At 45.5% G+C, this 26,076-nt stretch overlaps 1 protein-coding gene across 1 annotated transcript; it reads right to left on the bottom strand.

Annotated features, from left to right (window-relative positions):
• Window positions 1-5: 5 nt before the first annotated feature.
• Window positions 6-25,010, bottom strand: SSR1 (signal sequence receptor subunit 1; the record flags this gene model as incomplete). The annotated part of the gene is given in 8 exon segments (NM_001082753.1): window positions 6-250; window positions 6,516-6,609; window positions 8,256-8,334; window positions 10,983-11,059; window positions 13,350-13,612; window positions 15,906-15,993; window positions 22,476-22,588; window positions 24,866-25,010. Coding segments are annotated over 8 exon segments (861 nt in total). The 5' UTR covers window positions 24,945-25,010.
• Between the last annotated feature and the right edge of the window lie 1,066 nt (window positions 25,011-26,076).

The following is a 26,076-nucleotide window of genomic DNA, read 5'->3' as shown; positions in this document are numbered from 1 at the left end:
TACTTTAGAAAAATGAACGCAGTGCATTTTCAGCAATATCATTGCCACAGATCTGCTCGCTCAGTCCACACATAAGTAGGAGGTGCCTTCTATGGTGATATGGCTTCTCTGCACTAATTCCCATCAGGCCGAAAAACATTAGGGCAGGTAAGCACAGACTCAACTGCTGCACAAGGGAACATTTACTCATCAGATCCCACCGATCTCTTCTGCGCCCTCTTCCTGGGCAGCCGTCTTGGAGAAGCTTTATCTGGAAGAAGAGAGAAGTTTAAGCTGGCCTGTCCACTGTAGATAGGCTGCGTTTAACGAGCTGGGTTCACAGGAGTTATCTACCACGTTTTCCTTCAGCTTCACTGCTGTACAAAACACACACACATGCAAGAACAGCGTCTCACAGCAAACGCCTTCAGCTTCTAGCTACAGGCTTATTAAAAAAAAAAAAACTTGAAAATAAACCTTCATAGGCAACTTCAATTAAAATGCAGCACTTCTGGATTTAGGATAAGAAAAGATGTAATCTCGGTTACTGTGCTGTTGACATGCAAAATCTTGAACTCCACATAAGACATGTTTTGACATGCATACGTAGACATTTTCAGAAATGGCTGGTATTTGCAACTCAAAAGTGAGTAATTTTTAAATACAAAGTAGTTAAATATTTACTATTTATATTTACTATTATAAATGCAGTCATGCAGTTCGCATAACTGGACAGTTTGATAAATCTACCTGGAAGAAGCAGCTGATAAAGGAAATTAGTGATTCAATGTTAAACCATCCCATGCACATAAGCATTGTCTTTTTACTTCTTTCCTATTCTCTCAGTTAGATTCTATTCAACAGAAAATAAATGTCATGAACTTCTATCTGTAAGTTCTTTCAAAAGTGAAAGGCTGAAACTACCATCTTCTGATGATCATTGTCTTTTTCATATTTTCCAGAGACACTTGACATACTAGTAACTTCACTGTGGAATAATTTATATAAAACAATTTTCCAGTTTGAAAAAAAAAAAAAAAAGCAAAGATCTGGACAAAGAGTCTCACCAAGGTATGGATTTATTTTTAAGTATTTCATGAAATGGGAAAAATCTGCCTCAACGGTCTTTTTGCTCTCAAAATTATTAGGTCACCCGATATATTTTAAAAAGCTAGAGAAAATGCTTTATGTGATTATTTAATCAAAGTTCTGCTTATGAGAAAGCTGCTTAAGAGTGAAGGACTGAAACACTGACAGTGCTTACAGACCCCAGGAAAATGCCCTCAGTTCTTTAAGCTAGTAAGCTAGCAAAGGCTGAGCTTTGGGGACTCTTCAGTTTGCCAAAATGGAGTTTTGCACAGATGCAGTTTTCTGATGAAGAAAGCCTGCAAGGTTTATGGGATATTTAAAAAGGCTGGACTTATTCAGTAATCAATTATTTCTAAATAATTTTTTAAAATAAGCAAAATGCTGAATATAATCTTTGAAGATTCAAAAAGCACTGCAGAATCTAACAGCCACCTACCTGCATGAGCAATGACTAGTAATCTGCAGATGGGAAGTGGTGACACTTCCTCCACTCCCAGTAATTTCAACCACACACAGCAGCATTTTAATTAGGGAACATACGATTTTTCATGGGGCCCAGCGACACTTCCAACGCTGGTTTCAACATGTGATTTAAACTCCATCAGTAAGGGGGCCAGTCTGATTATCTATACAGTGAGTCTAAAAACCCTGACCAGGAGTAGGCACTGTGATACAGGTTAAGTCATGGCTCGGGATACACTTATCCCACAGCGGAGTGCAAAATAATCCAAGCTTTTAATCCAGCTTCCTGTTAATGCACCTAGAGGTGGAGAGGAGGGCTGTGACTGATGGCATGTGCTTGGGCCTGGGCCACCCAAATGAGAAACCTCCATGGAGGTCCAGGCTGTTGGCTTGGCCTAGCCCAGGCTTGGCTGTTGTGAGCATTTGGGGATGCTCTCTTTCTCTTTCAAATAGGTAACAGTAAGTAAACATAAAAAAAAAGAGTTGGGGCTGGTGCTGTGGCATAGCAGGTAAAGCTGCCACCTGCAGTGCCAACAACCCCACATGGGCACTGGTTCGAGTTCCTGCTGCTCCACTTCCTATCCAGCTCTCTGCTATGGCCTGTGAAAGCAGCAGAAGACAGCCCAGGTCCTTGGGCCCCTGAACCCAAGTGTGAGACCCAGAAGAAGCTCCTGGCTTCAGACAGGCGCAGCTCCAGCTGTTGCAGCCATCTGGGGATTGAACCAGCAGATGGAAGATCGATTGATCTCTCTCTGCCTCTGCCTCTCAAATAAATAAATCTTAAAAACAAACAAAAAAAAAAACCCTCACCATCTGTCAGCTGTTTAGCACGTCAAAGTGAACCAGTAGATAAATGAGAAATACAGTAAGATAGTATTTTGTAGTCATTTAGCTTTTGCAAAAATGGCTCCAACCACCTTAGAAGTTCACATTTTATCTCAACAAAGAACAATTTACTTTTGTGTATTGTTTTTCAAAGAAACGATCTCCCACAGATCTCTCTTCTCAAACAAAACTAGCACAATTTTTCAAAACTCCAAATTATTTAAAGTAAAATTATTTTAGCTTTCAAGAGGGGAGCTTAAACTACATGAATAAAATATAATTTGCATAGGGAAAAAAACATCATTCTTCAATGATGTTGAAATAAAAAAAGGGGAGACATGAAAATATCTGCATTAGCTATTCAAAAAAATTTTGGAAAAATCTAATTACAGTAAAATTTTGATTTTAATTTCTTTAATTTTAGAAAAAGGCAAAATGTTGGGGCTGGTGTTTTAGTGCAGCAGGTTAAGCCACCATTTGGGATGCCAGCATCCTATTATTGGGAGTGCCAGTTCCAGTCCTGGCTGCTCCACTCTGATCCAGCTTCCCGCTAATGCACCTGGATGGCCAGTTTGGACCTCTGCTGCCCTTATGGGAGACTATCCAGGATAGAGTTCCAAGGTTCAGCTCAGACCTGGCTGTTGTGGCCATTTAGGGAGTGAACCAACAAACAGGAAATTTCTCTTTTACATGAGATTTCTCTTTTTTCTGTCTTTAAAAAAAGTTCATGAAAAACATGCATTATTATTCCATTTCTAATATACTTTTTAAGAAAGAATTATTTAAAGCGTTATAGAGAAGAGGCCAGTGCTGTGGCACAATAGGTTAATCCTCCTCCTGCAGCGGCGGCATACCATGTGGGCACTGGTTCTAGTCCCAGCTGCTCCTCTTCCTATACAGCTCTCTGCTACAGCCTAGGAAAGCAGAAGATGGTCCAAGTCCCTGGGCCCTTGCACCTACATGGGAGACCCAGAAGAAGCTCCTGGCTTCAGCTCAGGCCGTTGCGGCCATTTGGGGAATGAACCAGTGAAAGGAATATCTTTCTCTTTGTCTCTCCTTCTCACTGTAACTCTACCTCTCAAATAAATAAATAAGATCTTAAAAAAAAAAATTCAGGACTTTTTGTTTTTTTTTAAATGTATTTGTTGGGGCCAGTGCTGTGGAGTAGCGGGTAAAACCACTACCTGCGGCGCTGGCATCCCACATGGGTGCCGGTTCAAGTCCCGGCTGCTCCACTTCCAATCCAGCTCTCTGCTAAGGCCTGGGAAAGCAGCAGAAAATGGCTCAAGTTCGTGGGCCCCTGAACCCGCGTGGGAGGCCTGGAAGAAACTCCTGGCTTTGGACAGGCACAGCTCCAGCCGTTGCAGCCAATTGGGGAGTAAACCAGAGATGGAAGACCACTTTCTCTCTCTGCCTCTCCTCTCTCTGTCAAACTCTGACTTTCAAATAAATAAATAAATCTTTTTAAAAAATTTATTCATTTACATTTGAAAGGCAGAGTTAGAGAAGGAAAGACAGATTCTTCCATCCGCTGGTTCACTCCCTAAATGGCTGCTACGACCAGGGCTGGGCCAGGCCAAAGCCAGGAGTCAAGAACTTCTTCCTGGTCTCCTACATGGATACAAGGGCGCAAGCACTTGGGCCATCTCCTGCTTTTCTAGGTGCATTAGCAGGGAGCTGGCTCAGAAGTGGTGCAGCCAGGATTCGAACTAGTGCCCATATGGGATGTTTTGCAGGCTACAGCTTAACCCACTGTGCCACAGCAACAGCCCCCTTATCAAACTCTTTTAAGATTTGAGTCAAAGGTAAACACTCTCTGTGCATGATTTCTGACTCTCATGAAGGGGAAGGGACACTCTTACGCTCTCATTCCTTTATATACCCATATTTATTTATTTTTAAAAAGATTTATTTGAAAGGCAGACATACAGAGACAGAAGGAGAGAGAGAAGTATCTTGCACATCCCGTGGTTCACTCTCCAAATGGCCGCAATGGCCAGGCCAAAGCCAGGAGCCTGAACTTCTTCCTGGTCTCCCCCATGGGTGCAGGGGCCCAAGCACCTGTGCCTCCATCCTCTGCTGCTTTCCTAGGCCATCAGCAGGGAGCTGGATCAGAAGTAGAGCAGCCGGGACTTGAACTGGCACCCGTTGCCAGCACTGTAGACAGCGGTTTAACTTGCTGTGCCACAGTGTCACCCTATTTATTTTATTTGAAAGGCAGAGTGACAGAGAGGGAGGGAGAGACAGAGATATCTTCCATCCACCAGTTTACTCCCCAAATGGCTGCAATGGCCAGGCTGGGACAGGCCTAAGGAAGGAGCCTGGAACTATATCTGGGTCTCCCACCTGGGCCATCTTCCACTGCTTTCTCAGGAACATTAGCAGGGAACTGTATCGTAAGTGGAGCAGCTGGAACTAGAACTGCACTCATACGGGAGGCTGGCAGCATTGTGCAAAGCGGCTGAAACTGCTGTATCACAATGCCTGCCCTACTTCATACCCATTTTTAATAAAGCAACTGCAATACTGTAATTATGACTCAAACAGAGAGAGCTGGCTCACAGTTTTTAAAACAGGAAAGGACTTGAAGAGCCAATTCATAGGAAAAAGAAAGAGTAAACAGCCAATAAATCTATGTGCAAAGAAACAGAACCTCATTCTTAAAGAAATTTAAATGAAAAATATATTATTTTGTATTACAGTGATAAATTAAAACATTTAAGGGGCCGGCACTGTGGTGTAGTGGGTAAAGCTGCCGCCTGCTATGCCGGCGTCCCATATGGGCGCTGGGTCAAGTCCCAACTGCTCCACTTTCAATCCAGCTCTCTGCTATGGCCTGGGAAAGCAGTAGAAGATGGCCCAAGTCCTTGGGCCCCTGCACCCATGTGGGAGACCTGGAAGAAGCTCCTGGCTTCGGATTGGCACAGCTCAGGCCATTGTGGCCAATTGGGGAGTGAACCAGCAGATGGACAACCTTTCTCTCTCTCTCTCTGCCTCTCCCCCTCTCTCTGTGTAACTCTGACTTTCAAATAAAGAAGTAAATCTTTAAAAAAAAAAAAATGAAAACATTTAATACTTGAGAATGCTTAGTTAGAGGGAAGGAGAACACAATGTTGAACTCATAAACTGGCACTATCTTTTGGGAGGAAATGGGACCCATTCCATAAAAATTACAAAGCACATAATTTTAAACCTAGGGATTCTACTTTTAAGAAATCATCCTATAAACGTTTGTGTGTGTAAACAAATATTCAATGCATTAATTCTAAGAGTGAAAAACTTGAAATAAAATCCTTCAATATAGAACAGGTTTAATCTATCACAGCATATTTACCTAGAATACTATCTACTTACATAAAAGGTAAACGCATATGTAACTAGCATAGAGATATCCAAGGCACAAAACTAAAGCTGTGGAAGTGTGGACAGCAGATGGCATCCACACTAATCACTCACGCAACGACAGATATGCATGCTTACACAGGCACAGAAAACACCTGCACTACCGAAACTTAACATCAATTACTCACAGAAAACTATTAGCAAAGCCAGCAACTGACCTCAGTGTTTCTTCTCTGCATTATTTAATTTTTTACAATCAGGCTATATTCCTTTTATAATAACTGTCTCTTAAAGCACTTCAACAATTGGAAAAAGATGAATATTTCAACAAATTGCCTACGTAATAAAACTGAAATGTATCTGCCAGATAACCTATCAGGTAGACTTCAGGCTTATTCTTCAAATTGAAGTGAGCAGTAAAATAGTGGTAGAAACCAGTTCCAGCACTTATTAAATCTGCTGTAAAGTATTCACAGGCTCTGCAAACACTCCCAAAACTCTTGCAAACACCATTAAAAAGTTAAATGCCTCACCTCTTCTACTCTGCACTGAAGCACCAGGAAAGAAGAGAGACAGGAAATAGGTTAGGAATATGGAGAAGTCACATATCTGTAAATAAACTACAGATGTGGAAGCATTTCTTATAAACACTACACTCATAAGAAATTTGCGGTCATTACGAATCATTATACCAGATCCTATACAAATAGAAAGGTGACTATTAAAAAGTACTGACAAAGCATTTTCTGCTGCATCTAGAATATTTCATTTCCATTTCAGAAAAGGACTTCCGGCCGAGTTTGTTAAGGAGTACTTACTGATCTGATTCAAAGTTTCCTGAGGAATCCAACTCATGTCAACATCATTCTGACTTGACGTACCCATTTCTACTTTCTGTATAGGTCTCTTACGCTAAGAGAACACAAAAACATATGTTAAAAAGTTCCATTATTTTGTTTCCTCTGACTTACCAGAGCTATCAAGCTAATTAATTTAAACATCTTTTCCTTTTCCTTTCTGGAATAATTTAAACGAAACTACTAGAAAGTAAAAGTGATTCAATTTCATTATTTAGTCTTCCTCTAAAATTTTACAAACATCTAATTATCCATTTAAGAAACAGTGTTATGTATGTAGTCCACACATTAGATTCCGAACTCACAGTAACTAAGATAAGCTTCATGAAAATAAAAAGAAAGTATAGCTATACCTAATATACAAATGGATAAAAACTGTTAAGAAAGTGAAATAAAAATTTCAACTATTAATGAAAATGAAATAAATAAAATTTTAAAACTAAGCATTTACCAAAATAGCTGGCAGCTATTAGAACCTAACAGGTTATATTAATGTATTTCACACAAATTGTGTTATTCAGTCCCACAGACAGGAATCGTGGGGTTTTGTTTTGGTGGGTGGGGTGAGAGGGAAGAAAGGTGAGTGAGGGAAAGGGCCTGAAGAGGAGGAAAGAAACAGGACTGCGGGAGGAGTGTAGCTGGTGCCAGAGTGAGAACCACCGTACAGCTAAGGTTAACACTTCTCTACCTTAGCCACAAAAATTTAAGTTTGACAAAACATATATGGCCAAATTCTTTTTCCAAATGAAAAAGCCAACTTGTTAAATAAGAATTATCTCTGTAAGTTGAGTATCAGTACAAATACAAAGGCTGAGTTGTTGACAGATAAAATAATATACATGAAAAAGTGAAGGAAACTTTTTCAAATCAAATATCAAAATGTGAGTATGAGAAAAAAAAATTCTAGCATAATTTAGAGTTACAATAACTTCATTCAGGAGGATGCAGACCAGGGGTGGGGAATCTGTTTACTGTCAAGGGCCTTTTGGGTATTTATAACATCATTCACAGGCCATACAAAATCATCAACTTAAAAATTAATAGGGCTGGCACTGTGGTGCAGTAGGTTAATCTTCCACCTATGGCGCCGGCATCCCATACGGGCACTGGTTGGAGTCCTGGCTATTCCTCTTCCAATCTAGCTCTCCGCTATGGCCTGGGAAAGCAGTGGAAGATGGCCCAAGCGCTTGGGCCCCTGCACCCACGTGGGAGACCTGGAGGAAGTTCCTGGCTCCTGGCTTCCGATCAGCTCAGCTCTGGCCATTGCAGCCTTTTGGGGGAGTGAACCAGTGGATGGAAGACCTGTTTGTCTCTCCTTCTCACTGTCTGTAACTCTGCCTCTCAAATAAATAAATAAAATCTCTTAAAAAAAATTAGCTTGCTATTGATTTACTGAATTTCAAGTTCTGTCTGTGGTTGCCTTGGAAGAGCCAGACCAAATGATTGTGCCAGGCATTTGTGCCAGGCAGCTGGATGTAGACCAAGGACGCTACCTGCATATGTGTATGGAACTCTAAATGAACTCAAGTCACATGAAAGGTCTCATCCTGAGATTTTATTTTAAAAATATTTTTAAAACAAAGCTCTAAGTATGCAAACCTACAGTGAAAGAAAAGAAGCTATGAAGAACGAGACTGCGCTTATCTTAGTACTGTAAAAACTTCTGAAGTATGGCTAGAAAACGTGTTTATCTACAATTACCTTTCTAGATTCTAGGAGCTGATGAAGTCCAACAACAACCAGAAGTCCAAGACCAGCAAGGAACATATACATGAAGATTCTGGCATGAAAGGGAAAAACACAAACTGGCTTTAATTCATAAGAAACACCATGGCCAATCACCATCATAGTTCTAATACAAGATACTTAAATAAACTTTCCAAGTAACTGTGGGAAAGACCTAAGCTGTAAATTTTACAAAGTTCCTTTAATTTGTATTAAAGAACACTCAGAAAATTAAACAAGCAATTATGTGATCTAAAATTAATCAAGTTACAATTTATGCTGTATATTCAAAGTTCACAATTTAAAAAAACTGTACGGGTTCTTGTCTTTCTTTAAAGATATATGTCTTCATTTGAAAGGCAGAGAGAAGCAGATCTTCCATCCGCTAGTTCACTCCCCAAATGGTTGCAACGACCAAGGCTGGGCCAGGTTGTAGACGCAGGGATCCAAAACCTTGGGTGAATCCTCCACTGCTTTCCCAAGCGCATTAGCAGGGAGCTGGATTGGAAGTGGAGCAGCCAGGACTCGAACTGGCACCCATAGGGGATGCTGGCGCTGCAGGCCGCAGCTTAATCCACTGTGCCACAATACTGGCCTCGTCTTAATTTTCTAAAAAATATTTTTAAAAATTCACTAGAGAGAGAGTTGCTTCACTCCCCACGTGCCCACAACAGCTGGGACTAGAGCCCGGCACTCCATCTGGATTTCCTACACAGGGGTCAGGGGCCCAACTACTGGCGCCACCATCACCTGCTGCCCCAGGATCTGCACTGGCAGGAAGCTGACATCAGGAGCCACCAGGCTCCCCAGTATGCCACACAGGCATCTTACCTGCGAGGCTGAATGCCTGCTGTGCCACCAAGTGTAGACCCAGCACAGCAGGATTTAAAAATTACTTCAGGGTCATGTACTTGGCGCAGTGGTTAAGACTTCACATGGGGCCGGCGCCGCGGCTCACTAGGCTAATCCTCCACCTGCGGCACCGGCACACCGGGTTCTAGTCCCGGTCGGGGCACCGGATTCTGTCCCGGTTGCCCCTCTTCCAGGCCAGCTCTCTGCTGTGGCCCGGGAGTGCAGTGTAGGATGGCCCAAGTACTTGGGCGGGCCCTGCACCCCATGGGAGACCAGGAGAAGCACCTGGCTTCTGCCATCGGATCAGCGCGGTGCGCCGGCCGCAGCGCGCTGGCCACAGCAGCCATTGGAGGGTGAACAAATGGCAAAAGGAAGACATTTTTCTCTGTCTCTCTCTCTCACTGTCCACTCTGCCTGTCCAAAAAAAAAAAAAAAAAAAAAGATTTCACATGGGACAATTCCATCCCCCACTGGAGTGTCTGCACTTGATTCTCACTTCTGCTTCCTATTCCAGCTAATGTGCACCCTGAAAGGCAGCAGGAAATGGCTCAAGTAGCTGGGTCCTTGCCATCCACATGGGAGGCCTGCACTGAGCTGTTGGCTTCTGGCTTCAACCTGGCCCAGCCAGGATGTGAATATCTGTGAGGTTAACTAATGGATGGACAAGCTGTCTAAATAAAAATAAATAAAAATTTGTTTTAAAAAATTGTGTGTGTGGGGGGGGGCCTGACACTGTGGCACAGTGGGATAAAGCCCCAGCCTGCAGCACTGGCATCCCATATGGGCACCAGTTCAAGTTCCAGCTGCTCCACTTCCAATCCAGTTCCCTGCTACTGTGCCTGGGAAAGCAGCAGAGCATGGCCCAAGTGCTTGGGCCCCTGCACCCACATGGAAGGTCCAGAAGAAGCTGCTGGCTCCTGGCTGAGTTCCAGCCGTTTTAGACATTTGGAGAGTGAAACGGCAGATGGAAGACTCTCTTTCTGCTTCTCTCTCTCTCTGTAACTCTGTTTTCAAATAAAGAGCATACATTTAAAAAAAAAAAATAGGTGAATTACACATAAATTTACAGTAAGAAATTATGCGACTTGGCTAAGGCTCGTGATCATCCTAAAGTATGGGATAGAAAACAATTTGGAAGAGGACAGAAAGCAAGCTAGAACGACTGTCAAGACTATCTTGTCAGAATCATCCATCCTTCCTAGCTTTTTCTTTGAGAAAAGCAAGATGTGTTTGTTTGAGAGACCTGCAGCCAAAGTGGCAGGGAGGGTGGCTCCAAGAGAGGAAAAAACCCGAAGGCACTGGTGATATTGGGGTTTTTTAAGCCCAATTTTGGCGGGAAAAGAAGAATAACTTGACCATCAGGTTGACAATCAGTTACAAGGCAAAGACAAAACCATCAAAAGACCTGATTTTCAATCTTTTTACCATGTCTGGCTTGCTCACGATAAAGACAAAGTAGCCATCAGAAGGGAAGAGTCACCACTCCCCTGTTCTCACAGTAAAGGAATGGGTCAGCATTTTTAATCTTGCTAAAGGTAACTTTTGGGGGAAAAAAGCATTTTGCACCCTAAATTTCCACCTGGCCCTTCCTATTAACCTACCTGACTCCTCACATTCCCTCTCCTTCTGTTAGGGGAACTGAGAGATGCCCATTCTGGCTGCTCGATGGCATGATATTAATAGTTATAAGTATGTAAAGTATGGAATTACATGGCAAGGGTTTTGCCAAATCTTATATAGCCCATTTGGCTTCTACTCTATACTCTATATATTTTAACATGCTGAAATTGCAGCAAGGCCTCTAGCCCCGCCTTACAAGATCAAGACCTACACACGGTGGTGTGCACTTACGTTTCTCCATCTAACCCATCCTCTCTTTCAATAACTGTAACTGTTTGATTGAAGACAGCATCTTGGAATACATTACCCTATATAAAAAAGAAAAATAAGATTTTAAAAAAACTTCTGAAATGCAAGGATGGAATGAGCATACTTCTTAAAAAAACTGTTACCATAACAGAAATAGTATTAGCTGTCTCATCACATCAGTAACAAAGCCACATGTAATCAATGACAGAGATTCCATATTAGGATATTACTTTCTCCTATAAAATACAAGTATTTCCAACTTTGCCAAAGTTGTCAGCCACTTTCTTTATGGGGGGAGGGTGAAGATGGTGTGAGGACACAGGAAAGTAAAGTAAAAACAATATAAAATGTGGGGCAACAAAGCTCACACACCACCCTCATACCAGTGTCTCTAACTTCCTTCAAAACAGGGAAGGACACATGAAAATGTCCAGTAGCATGACAATGAAAGAACTAAACCGGAACAAAAGTCAAAATTCATGTTCTAAACTGACAGTGGGCTAGAAATGCATAATAAAAGAGTTGGTGATTTTCAGTATCCAAATATTTTTCTGTTGTGATCTTGAAACCACTTTGTCCATTCAACTTGGTTTCAGTTTTCAAATACATCAAAATCAACACTTAGCTGTTCTCAGTATTTGATGCTTGACACAAAGGTAGTACCTTCCCTAAACTGTCACTTACAACTAAACTGTGATTTTTAAAGTTTTACTTCAGGTCCCCTCCATTTCAATTGCTCTGTTGACAATTCCAGGAGTCAGAATACACTGATGAAAATAAAATTCAGAATGGAACTACACATTATGAAGGTACTCAAACACTTCGTAGAAAAATAGTAGAAAAACAGCATCAAATGATGTTTATTTTGGTACAAAAATCGGTGAAATCCGTGCATGGTTTGTTCATAATCTATTTTCCATAAACTTTTTGCTCAGGCTGAAGCCAGGAGCTTCATCTGTGTCTCCCAAGTACTTGGGCCATATTCTGCTGCTTTTCCCAAGCCATTAGAGGAGAGCTGGGTAGGAACACAAACCAGTATCCATGAGATGCTGCACTGCAGGGAGCGACTTAACCATCTATGCCACAATGCCAGCCCCAATAAACTTATCTTTGATTCCATTTTTCCACAAACTATTTAAGTATCCTCATAGATGCCTGTTCATTAAATTTAATTTTACTAGAAAACAGGCAAAACATAATTCTTCAATGATAATGTTGAGGATGCTTTATGAACTCTGAAAATGAGACAGATGGAAAGTCCTTTCTCCTCTCTGAAGCAGTTTCTTGGAAAAACAAACAAACAAAAACCTTAAATCACAAGAAATTTAATATAAGGGCTGGCGTCTGGGTTAAGCCACACCTGACTGCTGGTTTGAGCACTGGCTGCTCTACTTCTGTTCCAGCTCCCTGCTAAGGAGCCTGGGAAGGCAACAGAAGGGGGCCCGAGTGCCACCCACGTGGGAGAACAGGATGGACTTCTTGGCTCTGGCCGACCCGCCCTGGCCACCGCAGCCATTTGAGGAGTCAAACAGTGGATGCGAGATTTTCTTTCTGTGTGTTACTCTTTCAGATAAATACATAAATATTAAAAATGTTTATATAACTCAGGCATAAAGCAGACATTTAACACCAGGAAGACAAAAGCTTGAATAAGCCTCTAAGCAAGGGTGAGACTTTCTTCTCTGAAAACTTTCTGAAAAGGCAACGATCCAGTTGTGCTCTCAGCTGAAGGACATCTTAGCTGGCATCCAGAGGCCAACTCTCGGCAGCAAAACTCTAGGGCATCTTCCTCAGTCACTGGCTTGTAATACAGAGTAAGAACCACATGACATCAGAGCTAATACTGGACATTCTTTTCTCATAAAACTAAAGCATAAACCCTGCTGCTGAACTACTGTAAAAGCATCTGGGACCACTCTGTCTAAGGGTGTATAAAACGATGGAAACCTAGGAACACACGTCTTTAAAACTTACAAATAGAAGCAGTAAAGTGGGCAAAATGCAAGCTACAGGGGACACAAATTGTTTAACACACATTTAACCTCCGGAAGCAGTGGTCTCTACGCTATGGACTGCTGCTCCTTGCCCTTTTAAGGCCCAGCTCAGGTTATCTCCACTCTCACACAACACCTTCCTACACACATCTCCAGGATGCAGCACACCGCACAGATTTACTGCCTGTTTCCATCCATCACCCCACTGGATTTCATCTTCGCCTCACTGGTGCTGAACACAGTTTCAGCCACAAAACAGGCATGTGAAGGAACAGAAGACTATCTGCTGAACAATGTGAACTGCCCCCACCCCCCTCTAACCTGTGAAACAAAAGGAGAGTGCAGAGGGCCTTACGTTAAAATCTTTGTAGTTCAGATTGATGACCAGACCAAAGGGCCGCCCACCCATGGGCTCCGCGGGAATGAAGGAGTACTCGAAAGTTGCCTGTCTCTGGGGTGGTACTATAGTGTTCAGAGGAAGAGCTGTGAAATTCTGTATATAAAACTGGTAGTCCTGAGGGTAACGAAAAGAGGCATCCAGGGATTCAACGATAAAATCTTCTGTACCCTTGTTTGTAAAGCCTACCAGGAACTTCACAATGTTATTTGCTGGAAAATCTGAGAAACAAAATAGACAAGAATTAGAGCAAATTCAAAGAATACAAAATGAAAGGCAATCATCACCAGCATTCTGGCACCCTTCCCCCTGCTGTATGGATTCAGTGTCAGGATCCTTTCCAAGAGAGCACTCCAGTCACCCACTAACCAGCAAGTGATGGCGCTTGGGGTAAGCAGAAGCCCTTCTGTCTACACAGCTGCATTCCAGTTTAGGGGGTGAACTAAGCATCTCAATTTCAGATCTGATGACACCCAAATTATGTGGTCTAAGGAGCTGCATACCTTTAGCAGTAATATCACCACCAGCATACAATCAGTATACAGAAAACACCCACAATATACAACCCAATATATAGCCTGTGTGGATGAATACAGACAATGACAGAAAAGTCTAAGAGGTTCATATGTTTGTTAGAAGACAAAAAATTGCTCAGGCAATCCCTATCTACTTAACGCAATTAGTCATAATGCAAATTTGAAGACTCAAGGAGGCAGTTAGAAAACAAATGAAGGCCGGCACCGTGGCTCACTAGGCTAATCCTCTGCCTGCGGCACTGGCACCCAGGTTCTAGTCCCGGTCGGGGCACTGGATTCTGCCCCGGTTGCTCCTCTTCCAGTCCAGCTCTCTGCTGTGGCCCGGGAAGGCAGTGGAGGATGGCTCAAGTGGTTGGGCCCTGCACTCCATGGGAGACCAGGAGAAGCACCTGGCTCCTGGCTTCGGATTGGCGCAGCGCCAGCCGTGGCGGCCATTTGGGGAATGAACGAACGGAAGAAAGACCTTTCTCACTGTCTGTCTCACTGTCTAACTCTGCCTGTCAAATAAATAAATAAATAAATAAAATTTTTTAAAAAAGAAAAAATATAATCAAATCATATTTTTTGTTAAGCATGAAGTTAAAAAGTACATGGGAATTCCAAAAATTTCAGGAGACCAAGAAAATTAATAACTTCCAACATTAAATCTTTAATAATCATACTGTAGCCTAGAGCTGAGTTTTACCCAGCTCAATACAGGCCATGGGTCAGAAAGATCTGGGTCTGAATCCCACACACTATCTATTTACAAACTGGGCTAGTGGACAAGTTTCTTAACATCTCAAAACCTCAGACCAAAAAAGCTAGGCTTAAAGGCTGGTTAGCATTAAATGACACACATAAAGTTGAGATAGTGCCAACCACAGAGGCTTTAACCAAGGCCTAACTGGAAAGATTTAATATCTCACTAATATTTAGTACTTGAAATAGGACAAAATTACTTTGCTATGGCAATCTAAAAAAAGCTAAGAAACAGCATCTTTAAAAAGGACATTTAATTTCTACTTAAACTGAACAGCACTGAAATGCCAGCAACACTTCCTTAGGGATATGCATATTGATGTATATACCAAGATTTTTCAAAATACTGTTTGCACAATACTTGTTATGTAAGAGGAAGATGAGTAAGATCTTTTTTTAAAGTGTGCTTTCAGAGGCTTTAGAATTTTTTTTTTTTTTTTTTTTTTTTTGACAGGCAGAGTGGACAGTGAGAGAGAGAGAGAGAGAGAAAGGTCTTCCTTTTGCCGTTGGTTCACCCTCCTATGGCCGCCGTGGCCAGCACGCTGCGGCCGGCGCACCGCGCTGATCCGATGGCAGGAGCCAGGAGCCAGGAGCTTCTCCTGGTCTCCCATGGGGTGCAGGGCCCAAGCACTTGGGCCTTCCTCCACTGCACTCCCAGGCCACAGCAGAGAGCTGGCCTGGAAGAGGGGCAACCGGGTCAGAATCCGGTGCCCCGACCGGGACTAGAACCCGGTGTGCCGGCGCCGCAAGGCGGAGGATTAGCCTAGTGAGCCGCGGCGCCGGCCTAGAATTTCTTTTTTTTAAGATTTATTTATTTATTACACAGAGAGAGGAGAGAGAGAAGGAGAGAGGGAGAGAGAGAGACAGAGTGAGACAGAGGTCTTCCATCTGCTGGTCCACTCCCCAATTGGCTGCAACGGCTGGAGCTGCACCGATCTGAAGCCAGGAACCTGGAGCTTCCTCCGGGTCTCCCATGTGGGTGCAGGACCCCTAGGACTTGGGCCATCTTCTACTGCTTTCCCAGACCTTAGCAGAGAGCTGGATCGGAAGTGGAGCAGCCAGGACTCGAACCAGCGCCCACAGGGGATGCTGGCACTGCAGGTGGCGGCTTTTACCCACTACGCCATAGCACCGACCCTGATGAGTAAGATCTTAAGCATTACAAATTCTTCCCTCCAAAGAGCAAGCTTTGTTGTAAAATTGCTGTGTCTGAATTAAAACTAACACTCTATATTACCTTCTCCTTTTACAAACAAGATAGTTGTATCTGCACTTGGTGAAGCTTCTGGTTCACCAGAAACATCTTCTTCTTCCTTATCTTCTGCCTAAGAAAACAACATTAAAAAGGGATTACTATGGGGAAAACCACAAAGCCATTTAAAAATAAAGATTTCGAGGTACACGTGATGACCAGTGGTCAAGACGCCTGCATCCACATAACAGAACCCAGCCTAGGCTCCTGACTTCAGCGGCCTGCTAACGCAGCCCTCAGAGGTAGCAGCGATGGCCAGCACACAGGAGACCTCGACTGCGTTTCCAGCTGTGATCGCTGGCCCAGTCCCGGCCACTGCAGGCATCTGAGGAATCGATCAGTAGACAGAGGAATGAATCAGCAGACAGGAGTTCTCCTATTTCTCTGTTTCTCAAAGAAGTAAAATTTAAAACAAAGATTTCAGTAGAATGGGATGAACTACTCCTTCTTCAAGGATCTGCTGGAATTAGTGGCATGGATTCATATCTTGTAAGTAAGAAAAAAACTTCTAGCGCATGATGTAGTTGTTGTGCTATAGTAGGCTAAGCTACAGCTTGGAACACACTCATCCCCTATCAACAGTGCTAGTTTAAGGCCCAGCTGCTCTGCTTCCAATACAGCTTCCTTCTAATGCATCCTGAGAGACAGCAGATCATGGGCCAGTATTTGGGCTCCCACCAACCATATGGGAGACCTAGACTGGGTTCCAGGTTCCTGGCTTTGGTTTTGCCTCTCAAATAAATAAATAAAATTTTTAGAAAAAAAAGACTCATCTGAGGGGCTGGCATGCTGGCACAGATTAGCCTCCACCTATGGCGCTGGTAGGGCAAGCAAACAGATGGAGATTCCCACACTCTACTCCATAAATAGCTGGCTGATTCTCCAAATGGCCACAACAATCAGGTCTGGGCCAAGCCAAAGCCAGGAGCCAGAGCTCCACTGGGGTCTTCCATGTGGGTGGCAAAGGCCCAGGTACTTAGGCCATCTACTGCTGCTTTTCCAGAAACACTGGTAGGCAGCTGAGACTGGAACAGACATTCTGGTATGAGACGCTGGCATCGCAGGAAGCAGCTTAAGCCGCTTCATCACAATAGCAGCCCCAAAGACAAAGATTCTTATACTTGGGCTCGTGGTCTGGCATAGTGGGTAAAGCTGCTGCCTTTAGTGCCAGCATTCCATACGGGTGCCAGTTCAAATCCCAGCTGCTCCACTTCTGATCCAGCTCTCTGCCTACGGCCTGGGAAAGCAGTAGAAGATAGCCCAAGTGCTTGGGCCTCTGCACCTATATGGGAGACTCTGAACAAGCTTCTGGCTCCTTGTTTCCAATTGTTGCAACCATTTGGGAGTGAGCCAGGAGAGGGAAGATCTTTCTCTCTATCTGTATGGAACTCTGCCTCTCAAATAAATAAAAAGACTCATCCGAGGGGCCGGCATGGTGGCAGAGATTAGCCTCCACCTACGGCGCTGGCATCCCACATGGGTGCTGTTTTGAGTCCTGGCTTCCTCTTCCAATCCAGCTCCCTGCTAATGGCCTGGAAAGCATTAGAAGATGGTCCGAGTGCTTGGGTCCCTGCACCCACAGGGGAGACCAGGAGGAGGCTTCTGGCTCTGGCCTGGCCCTGGCCTGGCTATTGCGGCCATTTGAGGAGTGAACCTGCAAGACCTCTTTGTCTTTCCCTCTCTCTAACTCTGCTTTTCAAATAAAATAAATCTTAATTTAAAAAAGGAAGTAACTGGCACTGGTAAAGACAAAAAGTGGGTAGCAGCTTAAGATACACAAACTGCGTGTAAGCTTAGCACAATCGAGTCACTGAGAAGGATCAACTCCCGCAGCTACAAAGCACAAGTGGAAGAGCTAGCCTCAGAAGAGAGTGATGACAGCTTGCTATCAAGGAGAAAACACAGCAAGGTCCACAATTTCTTTAGAAGTGGAAATCAGAAAATGAGGGAGTTCACACTTGACATCAAAGGCAGTACAGCTGCCAACGAGGACTGATTTTAGGGGCTTGAAAGTATTAATTGTTGGAATACTGGTTATAGAAAACTGGAAAGTATATGAAAGTAAAGGTGAATAACTTATCTTAGAGGTAACCAGCATACTCTAAGATGTACAAAGCTTAGTACCTGCTGCCCTGTAAACACGAAAATATTTCTGCTATTACAAACTGACTGAGTAGGGCAAAAAAAGCCTAGCAACACTGGCTGCCCATGGGGAGACAAGCTCAGTGGCTTGGCACAGTGGTTAGGCAGCCACTGAGCAAGGGGAATTTGTACTATATCTCTTGTATAAGGTCACTTCAGAAATGGTATTAAAACAAGTTTATTTTATTGCAAAAACACTGAAAACCACAAATAGTCAAGGCCTGCAGAAAGTTCATGGAAAACACATCTTACAAAAAATCTATGCACGGACTTCAAAAATTTTCCCACCAAAATAATCTTTTTATTTCATTTTCCATGAACTTTTTGAAATATTATTATTCCTTTTAAATTGAGACATTTAAACATTTTTATTTTTTAAAAAGGATTTGTTTATTTGAAATGCAGAGTGACCAAGAGAAAGGGAGAGATACAGGGAAAAAGATCTTCCATCTGCTGATTCACTTCTCAAATGGTCCAACAGCCAGGGCCGGGCCAGGTCAAAGGAGCCAAGAACTCCACCAGGTTTCCCTCCACATGGGTGTCAAGGCCATCTTCCACTGCCTTCGCAGGTGCATCAGCAGGGAGCTGGATCAGAAGCAGAGCAGCAGGGACTCAAACTGACACCACGACAGGGGATGCCAGCATTGCAAAGAACCTTACCCTGGTGTGCCACAACCCAGCCCCAAGAATAATTTTTTTTTGACAGAGTGACAGAGAAAGATAGATTAAAATCTTTGGTGTACTGGTTCACTCCCCTAAATGGCCAAAATGGCTAGAGCTGACTCAGGCTGAAGCTGGAAGCCCAGAACCATCCAGGTCTCCCTCAGGGAAGGCAGAGGCCCGAGCACTGGAGCCATCATCTGCTGCCTTCCCAAGTGCATCAGCAGGAAGCTGGACTGGAAGCGGAGCAGCTAGGATCTGGACAGTGCTCAGGTATGTAACGCTGGCACGGCAAGCGGCAGCTTAACTGGCTGTACCACAATGCCAGCCCCGTTACTATACTTTTGACAAAAACAAAAGCAGAGCAGGTATTTTTTGGTACAGTGGTTAAGATGCTGCTTGAACTCAAGTTCAATTCCAACCTCCTATATCCTTGGTACAGTTCAAGTAGTTGGATCCTTGCCACCGACATGGAGGCCCAAATTAGCTCTTAGCTCCAGGCTTCACCTGGCCCAGCACCAGCTGTTCCAGTTATCTGGGGTAGTCAACCAGTGAACAGAAGCTCTCTCTCCCCATCTCTCATCTCTCTGGCCTTTCAAATAAAATGGGGGAAAAATTCTTAAAAAAAATGATAAAAATCTATCATTTCTGTTTTAAAAAAAAATACTTGTAGGAAAGGATGGCAAGTTGCATCACAACCCATAGCTTTAAAGAGCAAAAGGACAACAGGACAGAAAAGTCCAAGGTGATTTTAAAAAAATACAAAGCTTTGTGCTAAAACAATTTAAACCAGTAACTTCCACCAAAACCAGCCACTGAGGCAGCTGTTGTGGCCCAACAGGTTAAGCTGCCACCTGCAATGCCAGTATCCCAAATGGGCATCAGGTTCAATCCTGGCTTCTGATCCAGCTCCCTGCTACTGTGCCTGGGAAAGCAGCAGCAGACGGCCCAAGTCCCTGGGCCCCTGCACCCATGTGGGAGACCCCGAATGACGCTCCTGGCTTCAGCCTGGCCCAGCCCTGGCCGTTTTGGCCATCTAGGCATTGAACCAGCAGATGGAAAATCTCTCTCTCTCTCTGATTTTCAAATACATAAAGATAATTAAAGCGCAAGCGCATGCACGCACACACACACACACACACACACACACAGCGTTTTTATCTCAAAGCTTAGGAAGAGCTCTTTTCCTTTGCTTGAGTCCAGGACACAAGCTCAGCGGCAAGAGTTCGTCCTCTACCTCCCAACCTTCCTGGAAGCCGTAGCAGCTGAGGACAAGCTGGTAACACTGAAGCCTGGGAGCAACCGGAATTCTGGCTCACAAGTTCCAGAGGTGCCTTCTGTGCAGTTCTGGCTTTGGGGGGAGGGGGCATTTTTCTTAGAGAGTCCACACACGGCCTGCTATTGCCACAATGGTCTAGCACAAAGAACGCACTCTCCCTGTCTTCCCATTTCACTCTACCCTAACTATTTTCTGATTTGAGAAAAGCAACAGAGTACTAACACTTTTGTACTAACTGACCACGTGGGAAGTACACAAGCAGAGCTGTTCTTTTTCCTCTAGTGGTATTCCCAGTAGGGGAATTAAGATATGAAAAGGTCCTGACCAACGTTATAAAAACATCAAAGATCTAACAATTTCCTTCTCTACCCTCTTCCTCCACGGTAAGTATATTCCAGTGCTGAAGAGCCTAATTTCAGGGAAACGGCTGTAACATACAATGCTGGCCGCAGCACTGTGGTGCAGGAAGTGAAGCAACACCTATGACTCCAGCATCCCATATCTGAGCGTCAGTCCAAGTCCCAGCTGCTCCCTTTCTGATCCAGCTTCCTGCTCACGCACCTGTGAAAGCAGGTGGATAATGTCCCAAGTCCTTGGAACCTTGCCACCCATATGGCAGACCTGGATGGAGTTCTGGGATCCCAGCTTCAGCCTGACTCAATCCTGGCAGTTGTGGCCACATAGGGAATAAAACAGTGGGTGTCTATCCCCCCCCAACTCTACCTTTCTAATAACTAAATCTTAAATATATATAGTACTCAACCCTAAATTTCTACACCCCTAAATATCATTCTTGACCCTCAATTTCTGGATGGATTCCCTTCCTAAGGTGGCCCCTTTCCTCTCAGAATATTTACTCCCCAAAATAAAGTAGGACTGTATCGATCTAGCTCAAGCTGATCCTCTATGACGCAGACTGAAGATGCGCAGCCCCAACATAAACCCTGAAAGTGCAGTACACAAACACGGCAGGCTGAAAGAGGCCTCCTGAGAGGGAGTCGGGAAGGTGTACAAATCAGCGGAGGTGTGCTAGTTCTACCCAGGTCAATTAATGAATATGCGCAGACATATGAAAATGGTAAGTCACAAACATCAACATAATAGCAAGACTAGCTTAGGTGGAAGGCACATGCCACAAGAATACCGTTTGCGGCGGGGGTCTGACACAGCGGCTAGGCTGCGGCTTGCCCTATCGGAGCGCCCAGTGTGGGTGCCAGCTCTGCTCTCTTCCTGCTGAAGCACACGTGGAGCACAGGCAGGGCTCTGGCATCTGCACAGAAGACAGACTGAAGTCCCGGCTCCTGGCGCCAGCCTGGCCCAACCCTGACTACCGAAAGCATCTGGAATGTGAACCAGTGCATCTCCCAGCTGTCTCTTTCTTTGCCTTTCAGATACAAGAAAGTCAAAAGAAGTCTTCTATATCCAAGACTTGTTGGCATCGAAACAGGAAAATGGGGAATTGGAGGTTTAATCTTGAAGAAGCCAACAAAATCTAGAATCATAAAAGGTTTGACATTCAAAAACAGAAAGATTACAGTAGACTCAGGTAGGAAACAAAATCAGCTTGATGTATACGCAGAGCTAGATTCCAGACCAAGATTCTTACTGAGGTACTAGTTAGATTTTAAAATGTCAGTGCTGGACAACTTTTCAAAGAGGTCTTCTCTACTCTCTTACTCTCCACAGGACCTATTTATGTACTATTTACTGTTGCCCCTAACTATCTGCACCAAAATCATGCAAACAATAACCCAAGAACACAAAACCCAAGATAGCAGAGAAAATATCTGGTTTCCTCATCTCAGCACCCACAACAGTGCCTGGCACACAGAACTATAAACACCTACACCTTGAAAGCAAGCAAAGCAAGCAAGAAGAAATAGAAATCGAGAGCCAGAGAAGTGAAGTCAGAGAGCGACACAGCAGGTTTCCCAAACCTGTCAATGCATGGTTCAGTGCTATTCCCAATATACTGGTCACCTCCCTGCAAGTGTCCACACGTCTCCCTCCCGTTCCAGAAAATACTCATGCTCTGTCCTCAGTGACTGGCCCCTACTGCCCCAGTCTCAGTCAACTCATCACACTAACCAGCCTCTTAAGGTCAGAGTTTCAATACCAAGTTTTCATATGAAAATAATAACTTCTAGGCACAGGCATTTATTAACCTAAGAGTTAAGATGCAGGTTCATACTTACACGACATGGTGAAGGGCCCGGGTTCTTGACTCTAGCTTTCTGCTAATGCAGAGCCTGGAAGGCAGCAGTGATGGTTCAAATAACGGTTCCCACCGCCCACGCACGAAGCCCAGACTAAATTCCCAGCTCCTGGCCCAGCACCAGTAACTGCAGGCACTGGGGGCAGGGTTAACCAGCAGATGGGGGCCATTCCCTCTCCTTCTATCTCTCAATTAAAACAAAAAAGAATTGTAGCGGTATCATACACATTCTAGTTATTAAAGACTACAGAACACTAACCAAATCCGTGGGTTCATCTTCCTCTACCTCAGCTTCATCATCTTCACCTTCGATTACTGAATCTTCCACTGTTTCTTCATCCTCCGTAAGATCCTGAGCCTCTGCTAGTGAGCCTAAGGAGAAGACGTAAACCAAGCAGTCGGTCCTCACCCTGGAACACCAATGCTTCTAAATAAAGTACAGGCACAGCTTTCCCTCCGGAGCAACCCAGTTCCCACTTGAATAATGCCAACTCGCAGCCAGGCACAGCTGCCGGGCAGCAACGGCTGCATGTTCATTTTGATGGGGAATGCTGCTTACTTATAAAAAGCATCACACATCTGAGAAGACAAACTGCAGAAAGTAAAGATGCCCTGAAGCCCAAATAAAGGACATCAAGCAGTCGTGTTAGCAAATCAAGGAAAGTCAGTTTGCTGCAAAGTTAAGAAACTCCTAAACGTAATCCCTGTCACTATATAAGAAAACGCAACCTAAAGTCTAAAAAAAACAGTCTTCTCGATATCTAGGCAAGACGCACTGTCACTAAGAGCTGACTACAGCTGAAGCCCGTAGAATCCGACAGCACGGAATTCCAAGGAACAAACATCTGTTTCAAATCCCTGGTGAAAACCAGTCTGGCTAAAACATTCTATTTAGTAAAAATTCTATTACTAATTTCAGGGTTAATAACAGAGAGAAGATTCTATTTCTTTTGTAAATGGCTTTAAACATGTCTTAAAACACTTCTTTTCTCCTGCATTTAATATCACAAAGTAAAAATGTAACTGTTATAAATCAGTTTTATAAAAGGCAAAATAAGCCACACCGAGTCTACTTCAGACAAGACCCTCAGGAGAAGTTCAAAGCTGCAGTGACTCTTCTCACATTTCTCAGAACGAATGATGATGTGGCAATTCAGGGAGGAAAGAAACGCATGTGCATGTGCGCTGCTCAGGCGAGACCACGCATTCTAAGTTTTTTCCAGATCCTTGGGTTCTCCCTGGCTGTTAGGATTTCGGCAAAACACTAAAGAACACTGAATCGTGCAGTGAACTGCAAAGCTCCCACTGCTGCTTGGTGAACAAAGGCTAAAATATGAGCAGTGCCTTCCTAACAAGTCATTTTCAAGAACCAGCACCAAAAAATCCATGTCTGACCCAGCAACTCGGCGTGATCCTTGGTTAAATGTGAACGCATGTGAATATACATAATGGCTTTTTCACCGTACTTTAGGTGGACAGCCAACAATTTCATTATTTTGACAGTAATCAAATAACAGTTTCGTGCCTGCAAAACAGACCATTTTTCAACGGAAACTTTTTGAAACTTTTAACTTTTTGAAAGAAAAACTGTCCCTCACAAAAAAATATTTTCAAAATATTCAATTCTGTTTAGATACTGAAAGGACATTTCAGGCATTTTTAAGACCTGTAAAATGTCGCCTAGGTTCAAAAACTCATTTTCTTTAAAAAGCCAGATAAAAACAAACTGGGAAGCCGGGGCTGCGGGGTGTGTGTGTGTGTGTGTGTGTGTGCAGAATCTCTCTCTTTAGCCTGCAAGTGAACTCGTGCACACTTCTGGTGAATTCTCCCCCGGGGTTTTCTGCCCACCCGATTCACTCCGCCTTTCTTTGCGAAGCAGCTCCTGGACAGACCTGCCCCTGTCACCGAAGCGGCCACCCACACACTTCGCTTAAATTCGCAAGTCTGGTGAGCCCTCAGTCAGCCCAACTCTTCCCCCAGCCGGAATATCGCCGCGCAAGGCGAGAGCGGGGCGAGAGCACACGTCTCCAAGCCTGCGCGTCCTGCGAGGCTGTTTCCACACCACGTCACTGCTGGCCGAGAATAAGCCCACTCAACACAACGCAAAACGCCAGGGCAGTGACACAGTGTCTCCAGCACGATTCTTAGGCTAGCAAAAAAATAAAAAAATAAATAAAATTAAAAAGCGGGGGTGGGGAGGGAGAGCAGAGCAAGGACCCCCCAGTGCGCCTGGGAGCAGCACCGGGCGACTTCTCGGAAATCAAGGCTTCTGGTTAGCACCCAGAGGTCAGCACGCGGCATTCGCAGGCACACAGGACGCGCGGACGGCGCAGGCGAGCGGCAGGCGAGCGTGTCTGCGAATGAATGAAGGCGCGCCCCGAGCGCGGGCAGCCAGAGACACGTCAGCCCAGCGCGCCCCGGGGGCGGCGCCGGCGGCCCCGCGAACCGCCGGGCGCCCGCCGCTCCGGCCACCCCGGCGGCCGCTCCGGGGCCCAGCAGCAGGGTCGCCCGGGCGCGGCGCCTCCTCCCACGAGCGGGGCAGCGACCGGCCGGCGAGGGGGACGCGGACCCCGGGACCGCCAACGTCCAACTCGTCGTGGCGGCCGTCTCCTCGCGGCCGGTCCCCGCCGCCCTCTGCCCTCGTCTCACCTCCCGGGCCGCCTCGCAGCAGCACGGTGGCGGGGAACACGAGCAGCAGAAGCAGAAGCAAGCGGGGGAGGAGTCTCATGGTGCGGCCCGTCAGGTGTCCAGTGCCTGTCCGCGAATGTTCTCAGCTACTCCGGCGGTAATGGCGTTACTCTTCATCCGGGCTCTGGGCGGGGAGGGGCGGGGCACGTACCACGCACGTACCTTCGCCACGCCCCTCCCCTGACCGCGGACGCCGCCGACGTGGCTGCTCGGCGTGGAGGAACGGGGAGCGCGAGCGGCCCGGAGAGTCACGTGGCCGGCTGCAGGGGCGGGGGGTGGGTGGTTCCTGGAGTTCTCGCGAGAACTAGTGATGCGCTGCCGAACTGCGGTTTGCTGCTGGCTCCGCCCACCTTCGCCGCCCAGCTAATTGGCGTAGTCTGCGGTGGCTTTATTGGAATGACGATCCGCTTGTTGCGAGGAGCGGTGACCTTTGTACGGTTAAGTGTAGATAACAGTGACACGTTACGTTTTCGCAGCTTTTATTTTAGGTGATAGCGTTCCCCCAGTCCTTAAATCTGTGCAATGCAGAATCCTTGGGCCTTGTCTGCCCCCCGTGTCTCTCAGGGGCAAAGTTCTGGAAGTTCTGTGCCTTTCTAGAGTTGTAAGTCAGCCTGGCGAGGGCCTGGCATAGTCAGACACCGGGGGGCACCCATTCCACCTGCGTCCCCCACCGGGGGCACCCATTCGACCCGTGTCACCTACCAGGGGCACCCATTCGACCCGCGTCCCCCACGGGGGCACCCATTCGACCCGCGTCGCCCACCGGGGGCACCCATTCGACCCGCGTCCCCCACCGGGGCACCCATTCGACCCGCGTCACCCACGGGGGGGCACCCATTCGACCCGCGTCCCCCACCAGGGACACCCATTCCACCTGCGTCCCCCACCGGAGGCACCCATTCGACCCGCGTCACCCACGGGGGCACCCATTCGACCCGCGTCACCCAAGGGGGGGCACCCATTCGACCCACGTCCCCCACGGGGGCACCCATTCGACCCGCGTCCCCCACGGGGGGCACCCATTCGACCCGCGTCCCCCACGGGGGGCACCCATTCGACCCGCGTCCCCCACCGGGGGTACCCATTCGACCCGTGTCACCCACCAGGGGCACCCATTCGACCCGCGTCCCCCACCGGGGGCACCCATTCGACCCACGTCACCCACAAGGGGC

The sequence above is a fragment of the Oryctolagus cuniculus genome, chromosome 5, assembly GCF_964237555.1.
Source record: "Oryctolagus cuniculus chromosome 5, mOryCun1.1, whole genome shotgun sequence".
Lineage (NCBI taxonomy): Eukaryota > Metazoa > Chordata > Mammalia > Lagomorpha > Leporidae > Oryctolagus > Oryctolagus cuniculus.
The sequence above is the reverse complement of the archived record's forward strand: the minus strand, read 5'-3'. Positions and strand labels throughout refer to the sequence as shown.